Source organism: Meleagris gallopavo, chromosome 3 (assembly GCF_000146605.3).
Source record: "Meleagris gallopavo isolate NT-WF06-2002-E0010 breed Aviagen turkey brand Nicholas breeding stock chromosome 3, Turkey_5.1, whole genome shotgun sequence".
NCBI lineage: Eukaryota > Metazoa > Chordata > Aves > Galliformes > Phasianidae > Meleagris > Meleagris gallopavo.
In genome coordinates this window covers 64414810-64433479 of record NC_015013.2, presented here as the reverse complement: position 1 = coordinate 64433479, position 18670 = coordinate 64414810, and the positions used below count along the sequence as shown (strand labels likewise).

General features: G+C 35.3%; 1 protein-coding gene across 2 annotated transcripts in view; it reads left to right on the top strand.

The window, feature by feature from the left end:
• UBE2W (ubiquitin conjugating enzyme E2 W) overlaps nt 1-7811 on the top strand; it is a 34742-nt gene extending 26931 nt beyond the window's left edge. Inside the window, exons 5-6 of one of the 2 annotated variants that reach the window (XR_004159285.1) lie at nt 1242-1336; nt 4818-7811. Coding sequence is in view for 1 of the 2 variants with exons in the window: in XM_003205124.4 (XP_003205172.1) it covers nt 1261-1336; nt 4818-4831 (90 nt within the window). In the remaining variant the exon portion in view is untranslated. The remainder of the gene's footprint in view (nt 1-1241; nt 1337-4817) is intronic. The other variant, XM_003205124.4, reaches the window with a different exon arrangement.
• The last annotated feature ends 10859 nt before the right edge of the window (nt 7812-18670 follow it).

Here is an 18670-nt window from a genome sequence, read left to right as displayed (position 1 = left end):
GATGTCTAAGTTGTACTATTTATTATTGACCTTGATTACTTTTATTTCTGAAAAGTAAATGATCCTAAGCTGCTTTTTGATCATGAGTGATGCTCAGACTTTTTCAAAAGAGGGTTGCTCTTTTACTTTTGACCGTTAGTTTTGGAGTGGAATTTCTGTGGATGTTAATTTGGTCCAGAGCTTGTACATATGGAATCATAGAATCACTTAGGTTGGAAAAGACCTTAAAGATCATCGAGTCCAACCATGATCTAACTGTACTACCCTAGCTCTAACAACCCTCTGCTAAATCATGTCCCTGAGCACCACATCCAAATGGTTTTTAAACACATCCAGAGGTGGTGACTCAACCTATTCCAGTGCTTAACAACCCTTTCTGTAAAGGGTTTTTTCCTGATATCCAACCTAAACTTACCCTGGTGGAACTTGAGGCCATTTCCCCTCATCCTGACACCAGTGAGAAGAGACCAACCCCACTCTTGCTGTAAGCACCTTTCAGGTATTGGAAGAGAGCAATAATGTCTCTCCTCAGCCTCCTTTTCCCCAGACTGAACATCTTCAGTTCCTTCAGTCTCTCCTCATAGGGCATATTCTCCAAGCCCTTCACAAGCCTTGTTGCCCTTCTTTGGACCTGCTACAGCACCTCAATGTCCTTTCTGTACTGGGGTGCCCAAAACTGAACACAGTACTTGAGGTGAGGCCTCACCAGTGCCAAGTACAGGGGCAGATATGTGCTTTCCCAACATGCATATTTAACATATCCCAGTCGGTCCTAGTCATGTGATTTTGGTAGGAAAATACCTCTCAAATTGCTTTGTTCTATCCTCTGCCTCTGAGTTTGCCCAACAAAACCAAATGAACCAAAGTTCATTTTTCACTCGTTCTAATCTGTGATTTATGGGTGTGAACTGGACCTAATATATAACAATTAGATAAAGAACTGGAAAGGAAACTCTTATTTTTTTTTTTTTATCAAAAGCTGTTCCTTTCTTATTGACTCTCCTCTTTACTTATTCTTCCTAATAACCACATATTCCTACCCCAATCTTTCTCTAGTCTATTTGGAATTTATCATGGGATCTCAGCTTGGATTATCTGCAGTAAAAGCCATTACGTAGAGTTTTCTTGCAAGATGACTATCCCTGTTTGCTGCCTTAATTTGACTGTATTCACATAACCTTTCACGAACTTCTTAAATAGTTCACGTATTTACTATATGGGGATTGTTTGATTATTTGTAGGTCTTTTCTTCTGTTGCAGAGGCGACCTCCAGATAACTCATTTTATGTAAGAACATGTAACAAGAATCCAAAGAAAACAAAATGGTGGTATCATGGTAAGTATTTCACTAGGACCAGGAATTTTGAAGACAATTCAAATGTGAGAATGAAAGATAAATGCACTGAAAGTCTTAAACTCATTAATTTCAAAAGTTTATGAAATGCTGCTTCTTGGATACTTGATGTGAATTTCTGTATATCTTAGTTTAATAATTCCCAACTGAAATTTAGACAGCACAGATTTATATGTTTTAAATTGTTGGGGTAAATTTGAATAATAGTTCTTGTAAATTGTCTCAATCCATGACAGGTCTTAAGTTTTAGGTGTAGAATATCCTTAATTAAAGTGTAACTCTTTTTCTCTTATTGCCAGTAACGCTTTTAAGGGCTTTTAAGGCTTTCACTGCAGTAGAAATACATTTACATGTTTCTAACAACCACATGTTTTCAGTTAATTCCGCCATCTGTCAGAATTTTCCGTGTAGACAGTTGGATGACTTAAAGACTCTTAGGAACTTATAGTTAGAAGCATAGTAATAAGATTTTACATGTACATGATAAATATTTATGTACTAGAATTGCTTTTTATAATACTACAGTGTCTGTAGTGCTAGTGTTGTTTTCTTGTTGTTGTTTTTTTCCTTGCCATCTGCTCTCTATCTGACTTTATGCTGTGTGGTTTCTTTCTTCTGCTTCAGCATTTGTCATCTTCTTCTCAGAACTAGGTTTGGCTGTATGTGCTAGTTTTGTCCGGTCCGGAAAAGAAAGTAAGGCAGGATGGGAGGGACAGAGGCTATGCTTTCCTTTTCTCTTGTTGGCCAGTATGTTCTTGGCTTTCACTAGGAAAATACTGTCAAAGAGTCATTGAGAAAGAGCAGAAAATGCTGTATGCTTAGATGATGCAGGGAGGAGCTGGTCTTACCTTTAACTGAAGCATCCATCATAAGACATTCATTTTTCTGCTGTTCCCAACCCCAGGAAATGTTCTGTTCTGTACATGAAGTGAGGTCAGGTAGTTTGAGATAGCAGGACTGGAGAGATGATGCTGCTTTCATGCGTAAATGATCAAAAACCTGAGATGCCTTAACAATAAATGTTTGAGTTCCATAATATTTGCTGATGCCCATGGTTTTTTGGTAAATGGAAGTGGAACAGAATGAAACTGTGTTACTCGTGATAGTCTAAAACAAGTTGATTTCAATCACAGTAAGGCAGTGCTGTATGTCGTAGGGTGTTGAAGTATTTAAGAAACTTAAAGCTGCTAATCATATGGTTGTAAATAATGCTGTTTATGAAATTGACTCCAATAATAATTATACTCTGCAAGGATAATAGGCTGGATTTTTCATCTTCACTAGATAATTCAGTACTCGCTTTCTCTTCTTTTTTTGTTTTTCACTCTTGCAGTATCTTTGCTGCTTAATTATTTTGAGTTTACTTTCTCTTTATTGGCAATTTTGAATTTTTTTTATTTACTATTTTAATTTTGTTTTTACTTGTTAGTTAATTCTAAAGAGAAATGAAATTAAGTTTCATTTATTGGCTCTGTGTTGTAGTTAAAATAAGTCCTGTTTACTTTGCATTGGTACTACAGCCATCTCTTTCTATTTGAGAATTGGAGTTCTCTCAAGTAAAACAGATAATAATTTTGTTTCTTATTCATGAAATTTGAGTTAAGTAAGCAAAAGATCGAATAAGTATGGAAAAAAAAATGTGGCTTTTGACTCTGAAAGTTACTATGTAATTGTAAAATTAAGAAAGAAAATCAGTCTGCTTGTATTCTGTTGAACAAATCATTTAGTTACTTCAAAGTAGTTATTCAGTAGTTGTTTTCTGAAAGTTGGAGAACCTGCTAAGTTGGAGTAACCTGGAAAAGCAACTGAAGAGATGAGAAAACAAGTCAGTTCATTTAAATAACTTATTGTTTTGCTTCATAATATTTTCATTTGTTTTTACTTCCTTTTTAGCTACTAGTTACAAAGGAGATCATAATTAAACTATTATCGTGCTTCCAATCCTTTTAAATTTTTAAACTAAAAAAGTAAAATCTGCTAATGTCTTAGATAAAAATTGTCATTTCATCCCTGACTCAACAAAGCAACTTATTCCATAAACAGTTATAGATCCTTATTTGTTACAAACTCAGTATCCTTAAAAGCCTTCTTTTGAAACCTGCTTTACGATCTCTTTGACTACCACACTCAGCACCTCCTTCAACTGTACATTGAATTTCACATTGACTTTCTCAGAGTTGGTTGTGCTGTGTCAAAGACAAAGGAGGATCTTCCAGATAAGGTTTTCTTAGCCATGTTTTGCTGAAATTGATTTCATAAAGCTGTTGTCTATTCCTTTGTGTTGTTAAGAAGTAGAATTCTATGGGGAGAAAAAGTATGTGGCAGTGGTGGTTTTTTTCAGCCAGCACTTCCTTACTGCTTTTGATTTTATTTTTTTTTAGGAGGTGTTTTCCCTGATACTTCTAAGCTTTTAGTATGCTGTTTAAACACTTCTTCATTTCTCTCGTGTTCTTACCCTTTTTTTTTTCCTTACACGTACAATTTTTTTGTTCCTTACCCTCTTAATAAAATAAAGGCTCTTTTCTTCCTCATATGTAATAGTATTGAGGACATAGTGTTTTGCCAGTGAGAATGTAGAACTGTTTGCTGCTACTTCTATTTTTACTGTTCATGGATTTTAGTAATGTATGCTGTTTGTATGGCTACCTTTTCTGTGTGTGCGAGATTACATGTTAGTGCATTAGTGACTGGACAGTAAGTTTACTTTCTGTTTACAAGCTTAATATCTCCTGTTACCAGTTGCAAATATTCTACATGTTGATATGTGGAGTGAAAGGTTTAAATGGGTAAGTTTCCTCAGGCAAATATTTATATTTAAATATTAAAGTGTAGTGCAGAAATGTCTGGCACAGTATTCTCCTTTTTTAATGGGTCCAGTCACAGTACTTAAAATTCAGTGAATATAAATATTTTCACATTTAAAGTTTTAGTGTTACAGGAGTGATGTATTTCTTTTGCATGGTTCGATTAGTTATGGTTTGTGTTGATTCTTGAGAAATATAAAAAAGCGTTAAGATTGGAGGCATCTGGATAAACCAACTCTGCTGACACTTACCGATACATATATTCCTTATGAAAGGATTTCTCAGTTTCTTAAATGGATGTAGACCTGCTTTTACTTCAAGGGGGGCAAAATGTTAAGCATATTTGGTATTTCCTTTTCCTAGTGTTTGACTTTCTTAATATTGAGTGTACTAATTATTGTCCTTTTAATTGACTGCTTGCCAATACTAATACACTTAATGTGTGGATAGCAGTTTGGAAATTTTATATTTTATACTCTCATCTCTTTTACTTGAGTCATTATTGAACAAAATTGTGAACTTATTCATTTGGTGTGTTTCCACTGCATCTTAATTTCTATGCCAGGAATTGCTTATGCATACATTTCCTTGGTAATTCGGACTTGGTATTTATGGTAAATATATAAACATTCTCTTTTTTTTTTTATCTTATTTTAAAGATGACACATGTTGATGCCACCATTTTGTGATCCTCGTAGCAGAAGATAGTCCTACTGAGAAAACGAGCACTTTGATCATTCAGTCTTTGAACTTTAACCTTTGACTGGAAGTGACCTATAGGCAAAGAAGACTACTTCCTTTGACTGCATTTTTACTAGTGTGCATTCTGGGCGCATGTTGATCGCTGGTTCAGTCCATGCAACTGACATGCTTTTATTAGTCATACAGTATTAATGCAGGTGTCCAGAAATGTCAGAATAATTCCATTATTTTTATTTTAAGCTTTTGGAAGAATTCCAGGTCTTCATATATTGTGCAATAACACTGAACTCCTTTGCGGTTTTGGTGCATCCATTGCCGGCAATGGACATTGTACCAGGGAAAGGTTTTGCTCCTGCCACAAAAAGATTGATGCATAATAGAGCTTGGGAAAGTTTCAGATATTTGAATTATAAGCAAGGGATCTACCTGTACCTTAAAAGCCACCCCATTCTTTTGTATTTGGATTCTATGCACTGTGATCACAAAACTAGCAGCATGAGTTAACATGCTTAGCTGAAGGACTGTAATAAGATCATTGCATATTTATTAAATTGTTTGTCTGCTGTCAAATTGTTTTGACATGGAAGGTTTTTCAAGTGACATTGGCAGGGAGGTACAATGTTATCCCTATGGTGAAATAAAACTACTTTTTGTATATAGTTATTCATATCTCTGAAGCAAAGGTATGAGTAATTTAGGGTATGAATGATTTAATCAAGAATTTATTTTGGAGATAAGAGAGGATGGCAGTGATATAACTGAACTTGCTGCAGTCCATAATTGGGCTTGTAATTTGTACTTTAGAGCTTTTTCCAAATAGATTGCACACTGTTATTTCCTGCTAGCCATCAGCATGAGCCCTACTGCCTACACCAATATTTCATTTATTTATGTGTTTGAAAGAAATCATATAACATTTTTGTTTGCATTCACTGTTTCTTTTGTTGTATGTCATGTTTGAATGTTACAAAATATTTTGATTGAAAAGCTGAAAAGTCTGAAGTTATTTTCATGTAAATTATTTCTTGTAAGCATCACCTTGTCTTTTAATCCTGTACTATAAAAAGAAAAAAAATACATTTTTGACAGAGGCTTAATGTTTTGACAAAAAAGTGTGGACCTTCTTATTTAAGTTTAGACTAAAGTATATTTTCTTAACTTGCTTGTCCCTCACAACCATTATGTTTTTGTTTGTTTTGTTTTTCCTCCAGGTTTTTACTTCACCCCTTCCCCCCTTTTCCCCCCCCCAAAAAAAAAGATGAAAAATCCTAAAACCAGATTGATGTATTTTCTATGGAGCAACATTTTATTGAAATAATAGATAGTTGTTCTCACCACTCTGTAATATTTTGATATTGCAATTAGGTTATCTTTTTAGGAAGCACTTTTATAAACTTAATACCTTTACACGTATGCAAAATTTCTATGACTTTTATTTTTACTGTTGCCTTACTGTTGCACTCAAAAGTAAAGAATCAAGTGGTCAATATGTGAATGTTTAGATGAAGCGACTACTTGATTAAAAAAAACAAACAGAAAATCAACAGTGACACAACCCAGACTGAATAACTTCAAAAACAAAATTGGCTGATAGTACTGAATTTTTTAACTGCTGTATAATAACTGACAAATTTTATAGCCTTGTACATACTTCTCTGTAATCTAATGTTTAAAACATTTTTAAAAATCACAGAAGCATAACTCAGGGTGGATAGAGTTCAAATGGATTTGCTTTGGAGAAGTATTTTGTACAGCAATTATTGATATTGTCAGTAAGGTGAGGCTACAATATGCTTCAGGAACTGCTATTTTTTCTACTATATTGAAAATATCTCTTGGCCTTTAAAACGCAATGGTAAAATCTAGTTTTGGATATAAATTTGATGTGTATATATACTTTCACAAAGAGCCTTTAAAATCTAGAATTCAGATTCTTTTAAGAGCCAAAAATAATCATTTTAAGCAAATGAAGTAGTTGTGCTCCTAACTTTTTATTTAGATAAACTTTATTGCTTTAAGTTAATCAAATCTGTTATTTTTGGAAACGTGTCATATGAATGAGCAGTGATCTGAATATTTAATCTGTATATTCTTGTTAACTGCTCTCTATTATTGATTGAAAGGATTGTCATATGAATGAGCAGTGATCTGAATATTTAATCTGTATATTCTTGTTAACTGCTCTCTATTATTGATTGAAAGGATTGTCACATCTTTGAGCAATTCATGTATTTTCATACAGCTGGTTCACATAACGGATCCTTTCAGATTGTCCACAGTGAAGAGACCTTATTTTGATACAAGGTAATGTGTCTGAAGAAATGATTAAAGTGCATTTTCTCAGATACTTAAATCTTTTCATATGTTGGATTGCCGTTCTACAATACATGATTTCAAAGAAGCTTTATGACATACTGTATGTATTTTGTTGGAGTTGTGCGATGTAATGCAAAGCGTTGTTTTTTTTGATCTATGCTATCACATGGACTACAATGAAGTTAACTAAATTTATGCTGCTCTTCAATGAAATCCTCTGTAATAAGAGAAAAAGAAATCCAAGGTAGATTAGAATTTACCTCAAGTCTTTTAGTTTACAGTAGAAATGCATTCATTGGTTCTCTTGTAGATTTACTGGTAAGTTCTCCTATATATAGAGGGCAAGGACAAGGCTTACATACCACTCAAGCCCTCAAATTAATGCAACTATTCTGACAATACTATGGTGCCGTGAAAGGAGGTTTAAATTAGATGAGGGCGTTGCCATCCTTTCCATAGGGTGAGCCTGTGTATGTAACTTTCTTTTGCTTGGAGTTTCTCACATGAAGTGGTTACAGAATTGGCTTGAAATGGTCTTGCTTTTATTTTGTGTCAATGTTAATGTTGTTAAACACTTTGTTTTTGTGTTTAGTGTCTTTATACTATACCACAATAAATTCTTGTTTTAAAATAGATTACTACCCTTGAATGTAAGTACGTGTGGACCTTTTCATGGTAGAGTGCAGGAGCATTGTTCATTTCATTCAGCTGCTCTTGAGACAAAACTGTCCGTACTACTTAAAAGCTGTGATGGATATCCAGGAAGGGATTTCTGTAGTACTGAGATGTCTCCTCTTTCCTCCAGACAACATCTGTTGCAAAGCTGAAGAAAATTATATCTTTAGAAAACAAAACAAAGACTTAAGATACAATAAATAAAAGAGCTGTGAGATTACTTTTCATTTCTCATAGATTTTTAAATAGTTCCATTCTGTTGTTCTTTGTTGTTTGACAAATGCTTTGTATATAAGGGGAGTGGGAGTTTCAGATGCTTGTTTACATCTAGGGGAAAGAGAGTTTCTGTAACTTGATTGATTAGCATACGTCAGGATTGCTCAATGAAACTTACAATTGCTTTCAGTCTGGATTAGTTTAAGATGTGGTGGCTTCTGTTTTGGAAAAAGTAAGACATTTTCGTGATATCTGAAAAAAATATTTTCGTGAAAAGTTCCGTTTTTAATGCATGTATCATTTGTTATGAAGAGTGTTCTGTATGTTTGATTTTTAGTTCTCATTTTATTTGAAATTCTGGCCACAACTTCTAAAGTTTTAAAGGTAAGGACTAAGGAAACCATAAGATTTCCATGTAAGTATCTTCTAGCAGATTAGACAAACACTTGCCATGAAAAATTTATATATAATGAATATTAAGACTTTTTGATGGGGTTTTTGCTTTTGTTGTTGTTAATATAGGCATTTGTTAAAATTAAGGGTTTTTTGTTTTTGGTTTGTTTTGTTCTTTTTTTAAGGAAAAAACCAGCTGTGGCACTCATGTTTTTTAAATATGTCTTGTTACTTTGTGACAGTGGAGTTGCATATTATCTACCTTGGTTGGGAAAAGCTGGTGTAGTTTTTGCCTCCTTGGTAAAGAATTCAGCATTATGTTGTGCTATACACTTAGAATGAAGCCTCATGAATCCCAGTCATTCTAAAAAGACAGCTGAATAGCTGAGTGTTGAACTGAATAAAGAAAACTAAATGACCACTGTAATATTCCATTTTCAGCTGCAGCTGCACAGGAGACTGAGAAGGTTCATTTGGGATTTCATTTGTAATGAAAGTTCTTGTTGGCCTGCTGTTTCCAGGACCTCTAGAAATTTGCAGACCATCAGGCTCATAAATACCTTAAAATAATTTGAGGAGTAAAAAAAAACCCAATCCTTTCTTTTACTGTATTAAAACATAATTCAGAAATACAAATTTTCATATTTACCTACTACTATTTATTTTTACTGTGATATCAGCAATGAGGGTTATTTTATTTTCTTGCCGTATTTTTTCTTCCAGGTTTTAACTGCTTAAAAAAAGAAGCATTTGATGCCTTTTAATCAGTTTTGTAATACTGACTCCCCTTATACTCTTCTGTTTTCTGGTATTTAAAATCTCCACAATAAGACCTTTAAACTCCTGTCTTGTCTTCAGCAGTAGAGAAACCTGTTCTGTTTGAGCACTTCTGAGTGGATTCTGCCAAGAAGATCAAGATTAAATCTTTTCAGATGAATATTCTGGGCCTTTTCTCTTCCCAGAACTGCAGTATCATCTGAATATTGTTCATGCAGTCCTCCAATGCACAGCGTTACATCTTTAGAGATGGGATGAACAGAGCAGGTTTCCAGCCATTTAGTATTCTAGTTAGTTAACTGTCACTCAAAAGGAAGAACTTGTTCTCCTCTTCCCAACCTCATGCTTCAAATTCAGCCTTGCATCTAGCTTTGTCCCAGTCTGCACTGAGATGATTTGGTATGTTAAACAAGTAGAAATGAGCCAAGAAGAAAACGTGGAGATTTTTCTTCTCCATTAGCAAACTGAATCCGTTTGCTTCCATGATTAAGAGGTTTGAAGCTTGTACACGAAGGTGAAAGGATTGAGCAGCTGGGAATTGGTAGATGATGGCTGAAACTTGAGTCATTTATTTAGGATTTTCTGTATATTGCAAAGTACTAGAAACGTTGTTTTATAGGAACTGAGTTATATGCAGTGAGAATTCTAAGACCTGGAAGACTGGACTGCCTATGGCCATCTGTGGTGAAAAATATTCTTTCTGTATGTTTCAGCTCTGTTTTCTAGTAAAAATCCTAATGGTCCAAAGCCTTCAGGTAGTCTGTTACATTCCGTTTAGATGCCACAAGTATCTGTGCCCAAGACTATTACTTTGTGTCCCTTTGCCTTCCCCCCCCCCCCCCCCACACCTCTTTTAAGAATTATTTTTAAATATTGAGGCTGCAGGCACTGATTGTTGTGGGTGTTTTTATGTATTGTTTTTTGTTGGAATTGTTATTTTTTGTTGTTCTTAAATTTGCTTTGTAGTCTGCTGCTGCAGATCTATTTCAGAATGCTTGAAAGCTCATGTTTTGTCTTGCAATTGTCTCATCTCTTGGTCTCTGATTAGCATCTTTGCACTTCCTATTATTTCAGACATAGCTTTTAGAAAGAAAGTGCATCATTGTCATTGCTTCAGTAGAGCAACTGGATAAAAGGACTGAAATAGCTACTGCTATGGTGCATTATTAACAGGATCACAGAATTATAGAGTTGGGAAAGAACCTCTGGAAATCAACCAGTCCAACTCCCTGCTAAAACAGGTTCCCTAGAGTGGATTATACAGAAAATCATCTGGGCAGGTTTTGAATATCTCCAGAGGAGGAGACTCCACAGCCTCTCTGGGCAGCCTGTTCTAGTGCTCTGTCACTCTCAAAATAGAGTTGGTTTGGTTTTTTTCCATGTTTGTGTAGGACTTCTTATGTTTCAGTTTGTGCTTGTTGCCCTTTTTCAGCAGTGCTCAGTGACAAGAGCCTGGCCCTATCCATTTGATCCCTCCTTTCAGGTATGTATAAGCATACACAAGATCCTCCCCTCCTCCCCCCCCCGTCTTCTGTTCTCCAGGCTGAGCCCCCCAGGTCTCTTGGCCTTTCCTCATAAAGGAGGTGCTGCAGGCCCCTAATCATCTCTGTAGCCCTCCACTGGACTCTGTAGAAGTTCCCCATCTTTCTTGATCTGAGGAAGCCAGAATGGGACACAGTACTTCGTGCTTAGCAGCTTGCCAATTTTTTCCTGGCAGACTGGACTCTTATCACTGAGATTGGAAGTTTTCAAGAGAAATCCACACCATTTGTCATCTCACCCCTTTCTCTGAAGGCCTTTTTGAAAAGGCAGATTAAATGTGATGGTTTTGATATCTAGTTATACTGAGTCAGTAAAGAATGGCAGCTGTCATTCTGACTGACAGTGAATTTGTTGCAGAGGATCAGCCTTCTCTTATTCTCTAAACTGTTCATATGTCTACGGAAAAACATTAGTAGCTGTTTTATGTGTATGAGATAAAGTACACTTTTTTAAATTGAATGTAGACAATTTATTGACGGTTAGTACTTAAAAAGTAGTAGTATTGGAAGTATGTATCACTAGGCAAACAAGTTGCAAATACCTGTAAAAATACTCATTATTCGTATGATTTAGAGTATATTTAGAGTATATCTAGCCTGAAGTCTTGGTTTGCAACAGTATTTGAGTTTTCAGGGAAAGAAGAAATTGGGGGCATCAGCCTGCACTGATGTGCTGTACGTCACCCTGAGTGTAGTGCTCTTTTCAGTCTTTTATGCATCTGTGCATTAACCACGTGCCCCAAGCAGCAGTTTCCATTTTAAGCATCATGCTGAGATAATGGATGACTTTGGTCTCCTTAATAGGCCGGACAATCCCGTGCTGTGAGTGTTTTTCCAAATAGTCCTGTGAATTGTGTTGACTGACGAGCGATGCCATATGGAGATAAGCTATGCTTACAAAGAGGGCTTGGAGGGATTAATGAGAGTTTGAAGATCAATTTTGATAGATTTCTGTTATTCTTAGAATATTGGTGGTGGCTGATGGTGTAGGTAGGTTTTTTGGAGAGGGCAGCAGTAATTGCAATAAGCTGCATGTTTTACATTATGAATCTCTTGAAAAAAGGTGAATGAGGGCAAATGCAAAAGCAACCGTGACAATCTGGAAAGGCCAGAGGTTTTTAATTTTTATCAAGATCCAAAAAAAATAGTATTGGAAAACATGTATCAATTTGCCAGAATGTGCTAAATAAAGAAAAAACACTGGCCCAGTCAAACTGCAACTCAAAAGGTGGATAGCCTTCTCTACAAATGGGACTAATGGCTTTTCTATACCTTTGCAATAGTTGCTCCAGAAATCCTAATAAACTCAGACAGATAGACTTCATACTTTACCAGACAAGAGATTCTGAACTTTTGCAGATGAAAAGTAGATATAATGTGATACTTTACTGTGTGTTTTTGAAAGTCCTTTGTTTTCGTTCCTTTATTTAGTCTATAGGAATAGACTAAATTGCATCACTTGTGTCTTCCTTTGCAATGGAATGTTAAATAGAAAAGCTTAGAACCTTTTTCTTAAAAACCATGCAAATGCTTCTTTTCAGACTTTACACTCATATAGATGTCACGTCTGTTTATATTATCTACATCTGTGCTACTTGGTAATTTTCCTTAAACTCATTTCAGCATTTTGTGAAAGCTAACAACATTTTAAAGATTTACTACTTGTACGTGATGTGAATTGGTGTTTTATTTGGAAGGCAAATTTCCTTACATCAGAGACTGTAGAAAGCTTTAGGTCGTACTGAATGAGTTCATCTTCCTAAAAATTCTGAAGCATAAATTCATGTAAACTTTTTATCCAGTATTGGATGTTCCTGAGTTAAGTACGACAAGAGTTGTTTTGTGCCAGCCAACCCAGCCTGGAGCATTGCTGAACCCCTCAGGGTTTAATGTCTCAGGATTCTATATGGAGTAAATAAAAGTAAATAAATGGGAAAATTTCTGGTAATCTTGTATAAGCTGTACTGTTTTATGGTAAGAGAGCTGCCTTGAAATGCACAAGAAAGTCATTATAAAACCTGCCTGATTTTAAGTTTTACTGTTAGGAGTTTGCCACAATGTGCATTTACCTAATTTTTTTCTTATTTATAAAACACTATTGCTAGGTTTAGGCTCTGGAAAGGAATCTTGCTGCCGGGTTTATGCTAGAACTTGGCTTCTTGTTTTTGATCTCCACAATAGTTTAATGTCTGGGTAGATATTAAAGATGCTTAATAAATCTTGCTTTGGTCACGTGTTAATCTGGATTGAGATCAGTGTATATCCATCTTGATATGTATGTTGTATTTTACCATATTTATTTTTAGCTATTCATTTTCTTTAAAAGTGCTTTTACATGTTCATTCTTTGTTTTCTTAAAGGTAAAGATAAAAAAATTAAAAAGAACTTGAGGAAGGAAGTGAGAAGGTCTTGAAGTCGAAACTTAAGGGCTGCCTCCTTCCCAGCCTGAATTTCACTGTCAAGGATATCTTTTGTTTTTATTTTTTCTTTTAACAAATGTATATGTAAAAACAATAATATATCGGGTTTCAAAGAGAGCTGTATATGTAGTGAAAAAACTGATTGGAGAATTTTGGGGTGGTGTTCTTCTGTCTGTACAGATGTGGTACATTATAGATTACGTTTTGTCCTAATGTAGCTTTGAAGGATAAAAACATTTTCAGAGGTGGGGATGTTTTGCTGAACTCTGAAGGTGAAGTAGGCACTGCATTTTTTTTTAAACTTCCAGATGAATTGAAAAATATGTATATCTGTCATAGGGTACTCCTTTCTTAAGCATTTTAAATTGCTGTTCATGTAGATTGGTAGTGCTTTGTTAAATACGCACAACTCCACAAATTAAGTGGGGTTTATTCTTGCTTAAATTGTCAGATATCACAAATGGTTAAAAAAAAGAAAAGTGTGTATGTGTAATGGATGAGAAAGGCCTGGCTCAACTGAGTGCTGTAAAGCAACATTTTAGAAGAACCATCCAATTAACACATCTGTGTTGTTTCTTAAAATATTTTGAAACTCCTTTAGCCCTATATTGCCATTACCCTGACTGCACATAGTTGCAAACTGATGATTTGGTGACAGTGCAGGATAAGCTTTTTATGGATGCGTAGTTTTTAAATTTTCTTAGCAGACATGAAAGACCTTTACTAAGGATAGTAAACTTAATTTTGACAAGATTAGAAAGTCATGCTAAGGAATGCTCTGGAGTCCAACAGACTTCATTAACAAATAATTCTTATTTTCAAAATACATTGCTATGATATTCTCCGCTGTCCTATTGAAAAGTTCCTGCGCTAGTTGCTGTAACATGCACAATATGTGGCAAACTACTTGCATGGTAAACTCATCTAAAAATGGCTACTTGGTAGGTGGAATTGGGTAGTTAAGTCACATTTGATGTATGTAAAAATGCATAGGTTCTGTATTTCTAATTGATGTAATACTGTTTAGTAATGAAAAAATGAAAGGCATAAGTCACAGAATCAATAATTCTCTTAAAACAGGATATCATTTGAGTTGCAGTGTTGCCAGTTGTCCTTGCATTTAGTGCTTCCATTCAAGAATTCACTGTAAACTTTGAGCATATGTAGCCAATAACTTTGCTTTAGTGTCCTATTGATTGTGATAAAGCTTGTATATCATTACTGATTTCTGTTTACGATACTTGTAACTTTTATTTATTTTTTTCTGGGAGGATAAAGAAGCTTTTTCCTATATGAAAAGTCCACATAATGTTGTGTACAGAGGATTTATTTTTCTTATTGTATGAAGTCATGTATGACTAAGATAGTCCTTATTCCAAGAAAACAGTCATTTAGAGTCTTACTCATTTGACATAGCTTTGAATTACTGTATAATTTTATAACCTTGCCCAATTGCCTTACGTCTTTTTTCTTTTTTTTCCAGTGAATGGTTTAATGTCACTGGAAAATATAATTCCTTTTCAACTTGTTGCAGGGTATATTCACTGTCCTGCAATAAAAGGAGTATTTTAGGAAGGCTAGGCTTTGTCAGTTTTATAATCCATACCACACAAGGTAGTTAAGATTGCTAATGTGATGCACAGTGTGTTTTTTATTAGTTTACCTCGCATAGCTGGATTGAAAAAACAAACACACTATGCATTATGGAAAGCACCTTTCTACTGATTTGCTTATGTTCAGCCTAGTTGTGATCTCTTAAATCCACTTCAGGTCAACTTATTACAGTACAAAAACATATTTAGCTATGAGCAAAATATTTAATTTTGATGTGCAACACTGGTCTGAACTGAAAGATTCTAAAAGCTCAAATTCCTCCTTCTTTTTGGTGACTTAGTCTATTGAAGTCTTTGATTTGAAAAATGTAGTAGGTATGGTTATGGTTAGGTGCACCCTCTCACCAGCTTGGCCAGCATTCTTAGGATGGACTCTGGTGTGCAGACAGAGCTGTGCTCTTGGGAGTGTGGCTTTGTATGTGTTTGAAGTGTGCTGCTGTGATCTGTCTGCAGTGAGGCAATAATTAGAAACCAAAGCACTGCAAGATGGGCACAATGCTTTTTTGCAACACCATCAGTGAAAACAGCACCACGTCTGGACTTGTTCAAAGGCCTCTTTACATAGTCAGAATGCTATCTGTGAAGGGAAGGGGAAAAAAATCTTGTAAACTGCAATTTATTTTTTAATTACAGAATCTATTGCTGCTTTGGCTTGTGATTACACTTTGACTTTCCCATACTTTTCTCATGAGTAAAGGCAACATAATAAGTAACAAACCCTCCTAATTCAGAAGCAGATACGCTATGATCTCTAGGTTAGTAATTCTTGTATTATTCTCAGTAATTCATCAAGATGTAGTTACAGCTGTCTTCACTGCCTGCAGTCAGGAGATTTGAGGCACTGATTAACCTAAATTAGCTTTTTCTTTTCCTTCTAAAACATTACGGTCTGTGTTTCAGAGAGATAATCCAAAACTAGATTTTTGTAAAAGTGAGGAAAACATTAGAAATATGAGAAGTTCTCTGTGTTCAGTGTAGATGGTAAACTTGTGTGCAGTGACTGAATACACACACACACAAGTTCATACAGTTACCCTGCCTAATAACTAGATGTGCATGAATATGCATAACATTCTCTTCAGTTATAAGAAGGCGGGATGACTGTACATGAAGTTCTTACAGTTCCTTGTGTAGAAAATAAATTAGGAAGATGTGTGATGATGCAAATAGCTGACACAAAACCAGTCATGTCTTTATAACCCAAAACAAATTAAATGTGTAAATTCAAAGTAGAGGTTTAGGCCTGGCTTTATTGCAATTTTGGATACATGAGCTAGAATAATTAATACTGTGTAGTTTTCTTAATGTATGAGTGCAATTACTACTATGTACTATAAAATAATTTTCCAGTATAATTTTTTAATTTTCACTAGCATTATTAAAAGGGCAAAGCATTTATTTAGGCAGGGCTTGATTATTTCCAGCACTGATGTATGAGTACAACATGAACAAATAATTTCAGGGAAATGCAATTCTACCTGCAAAGCAATCTGGATTTGGTCAGTGGCCAACTAATGAAGAACTACCTATCATACCTTCATGTGGAGAAAACTAGATGCAAGCTGGTGGTTCCAAAGTCAGTACATCGTTTTAATTTGATTCACTTTGGTGGTGTGTTCTTGAATAATGATAATTTTAAAAGAATGAAGGACCTCAGACTTGTGCAATTAACTGGAAGCGATGAAGAGCATTGAATATATGAAGACTATCACAAGTTCTAATTCATTTTGATTCTGGAAGTGATTGTGTGATTCATCTGCTGTAGGGAACTCACATTTTAGATGTGAATCATGAAAGATGATGTGTGAGTGGTTAAAGGTTTGCTCCTCACAAGTCTTTACTGGCATATGAAGAACAGTTTCCATTAGCTGAGAAAGCTCTATATTATATTTAAGTTTTTCAGTCGTATCATGGTTTGTTCATGTCTGTCATTCTGTGTCCTACACAAGGTAATAATGGTTTTAGGCACTTGTGTAACATACATTGTTCATGAATGTACATTTTAAAAGTAGGGCTAAAAATAAACATTTTATCAAAGCCTGAGAAGGTATGCAAGGGGGCTGTAAAATTTCCATCCTCAAATGTTTTCAGAACTAAACTGAGCAAGGCCCTGAGTAAACTGCTGGATTCAAAGCTACATCCAACTTTAACATCGACCCTACTCTGAAGGAGTTGAGAGGATGTAGAGCAGATGACATCCAGAGCTCCCTTCCAACCAGTTCTACTGCTCTAATGTGTAGGTTGAAAGCATGCACCTGCTTCTGTGGTTCTGACCATCTCTTTCTTGTTAAATACATCACTGTGTGGTGGGCTTTTTGGAGCACGCCATAGGATCTGTTGAGGAATAAAAACCTTTGTTGATGACAGAATGTTGGGCAAGTCATAGCACTCTCATTGTGTACGTATGAAGTAGAGTGGATGTATGCATGAACCATGCACCTCTTACTGTCAAAAATCAAGATTTTTTTTTAATGATTCTATTAAGTTGTTCTTACTGGGGGTACTGTCTGGCTTTTATTCTGTATCTTACAGTAGAAGAAAAAAATCATAAAGGTACAGAAAATTTAAATAATGACTCATGGTAAGTTTTTGGATAAGACATGCTTTTTTAAATTTGTATTCAGTTTTTCAGATTTATACCATTTTTGGCACAGAACGTATTAGATGAATCTCATATCTTAATATGAGTTTGTTTAAAAAAATTCAACATACATTTTTAAACTAAGTTTTCACTTGTTTGACAATATCATACAAATGTTGAATATTAATAGCACAGACTGGAGATACTAGGAGCTTGTTGGAAATACACTGACTGCTGAAAGCTTAGATTCAGTACTTTATGGTACGATAGAGTTCTTCAGGCTGTTAGTTAAAATTGCCATAAGTAAGAGAAAACAAACTTCTATAGAATCTGTCATGATCCAGCTTCTAAATGACCTTTGCTTGTGCATTATTTCCCATTAGTATATTATAGCAGAAGAGTACATAAGGAATTATATCCTACTGTATTCTTGAGCGCAATTCTTACATGGAATACAAGGTAAGGAATGCCAGAAAACTAAACAAGGGAAGAATGAAAAGAGAAGGAGATTATAAGCTACCCCAGCTGAATCAAGGGTGTATAAAGCTGTCTTAGCAAATGCTGCATTCCCAAAAGTGTATTTAAACAAATTATGTCACAGTAGTGTTCTGTTAGTGTGAATAAAACCTCGCTGTCACCTAGATACTCATAACACCATCCTGTCACTAAGCGTCAGTATGTGTATTTGATGTATAAATTATTGTTTCTAATATACAAACGTATACAATATGTCTGGGGGTGCACTGCTAAGGTGCACTTAGACCCCCAGCACCTGGGAAACTGGTTGGGCTCTATCCATCATCATGCCACACCAATTCCCTGCTTATTTTCAAGATGAGGTTTTAAAATAATTCCATGGAATAGCATAGATGCTGAAAGAAATGCAAGCTTGAGCTTTGTTCTGATCATGAGCTGATATCTGTTGGCTTCAAAAATTATATTTGATGCATCTGATGTTCCAAGATAGAAATTTATTTCACCTGTGCCTCGGTACTTTTATTTTTCTATTTATTGTTAATTTAAAAAAAAGCTTCGTTGCTGTGAAATGCTTCAGCCTAAATCTGGCATTACAAAGTGCTTTCCATTTTGTTTTTCCAGCCCAGCCTTGAATTGCGTAAGTGACAAGCAAAGCTCTGAAAGATGGTACTAGGGACGATGCTTTGGTAATAGAACCATAGGACTGCTGTTGGGCGGAAGCCCTTGAAAAGCAGCACTGAGTGTTGATAACCCGAAGGGGTTTGCAGCCTCCCTAGGCAGCTCCTGGCTGGGAAGCCGAGG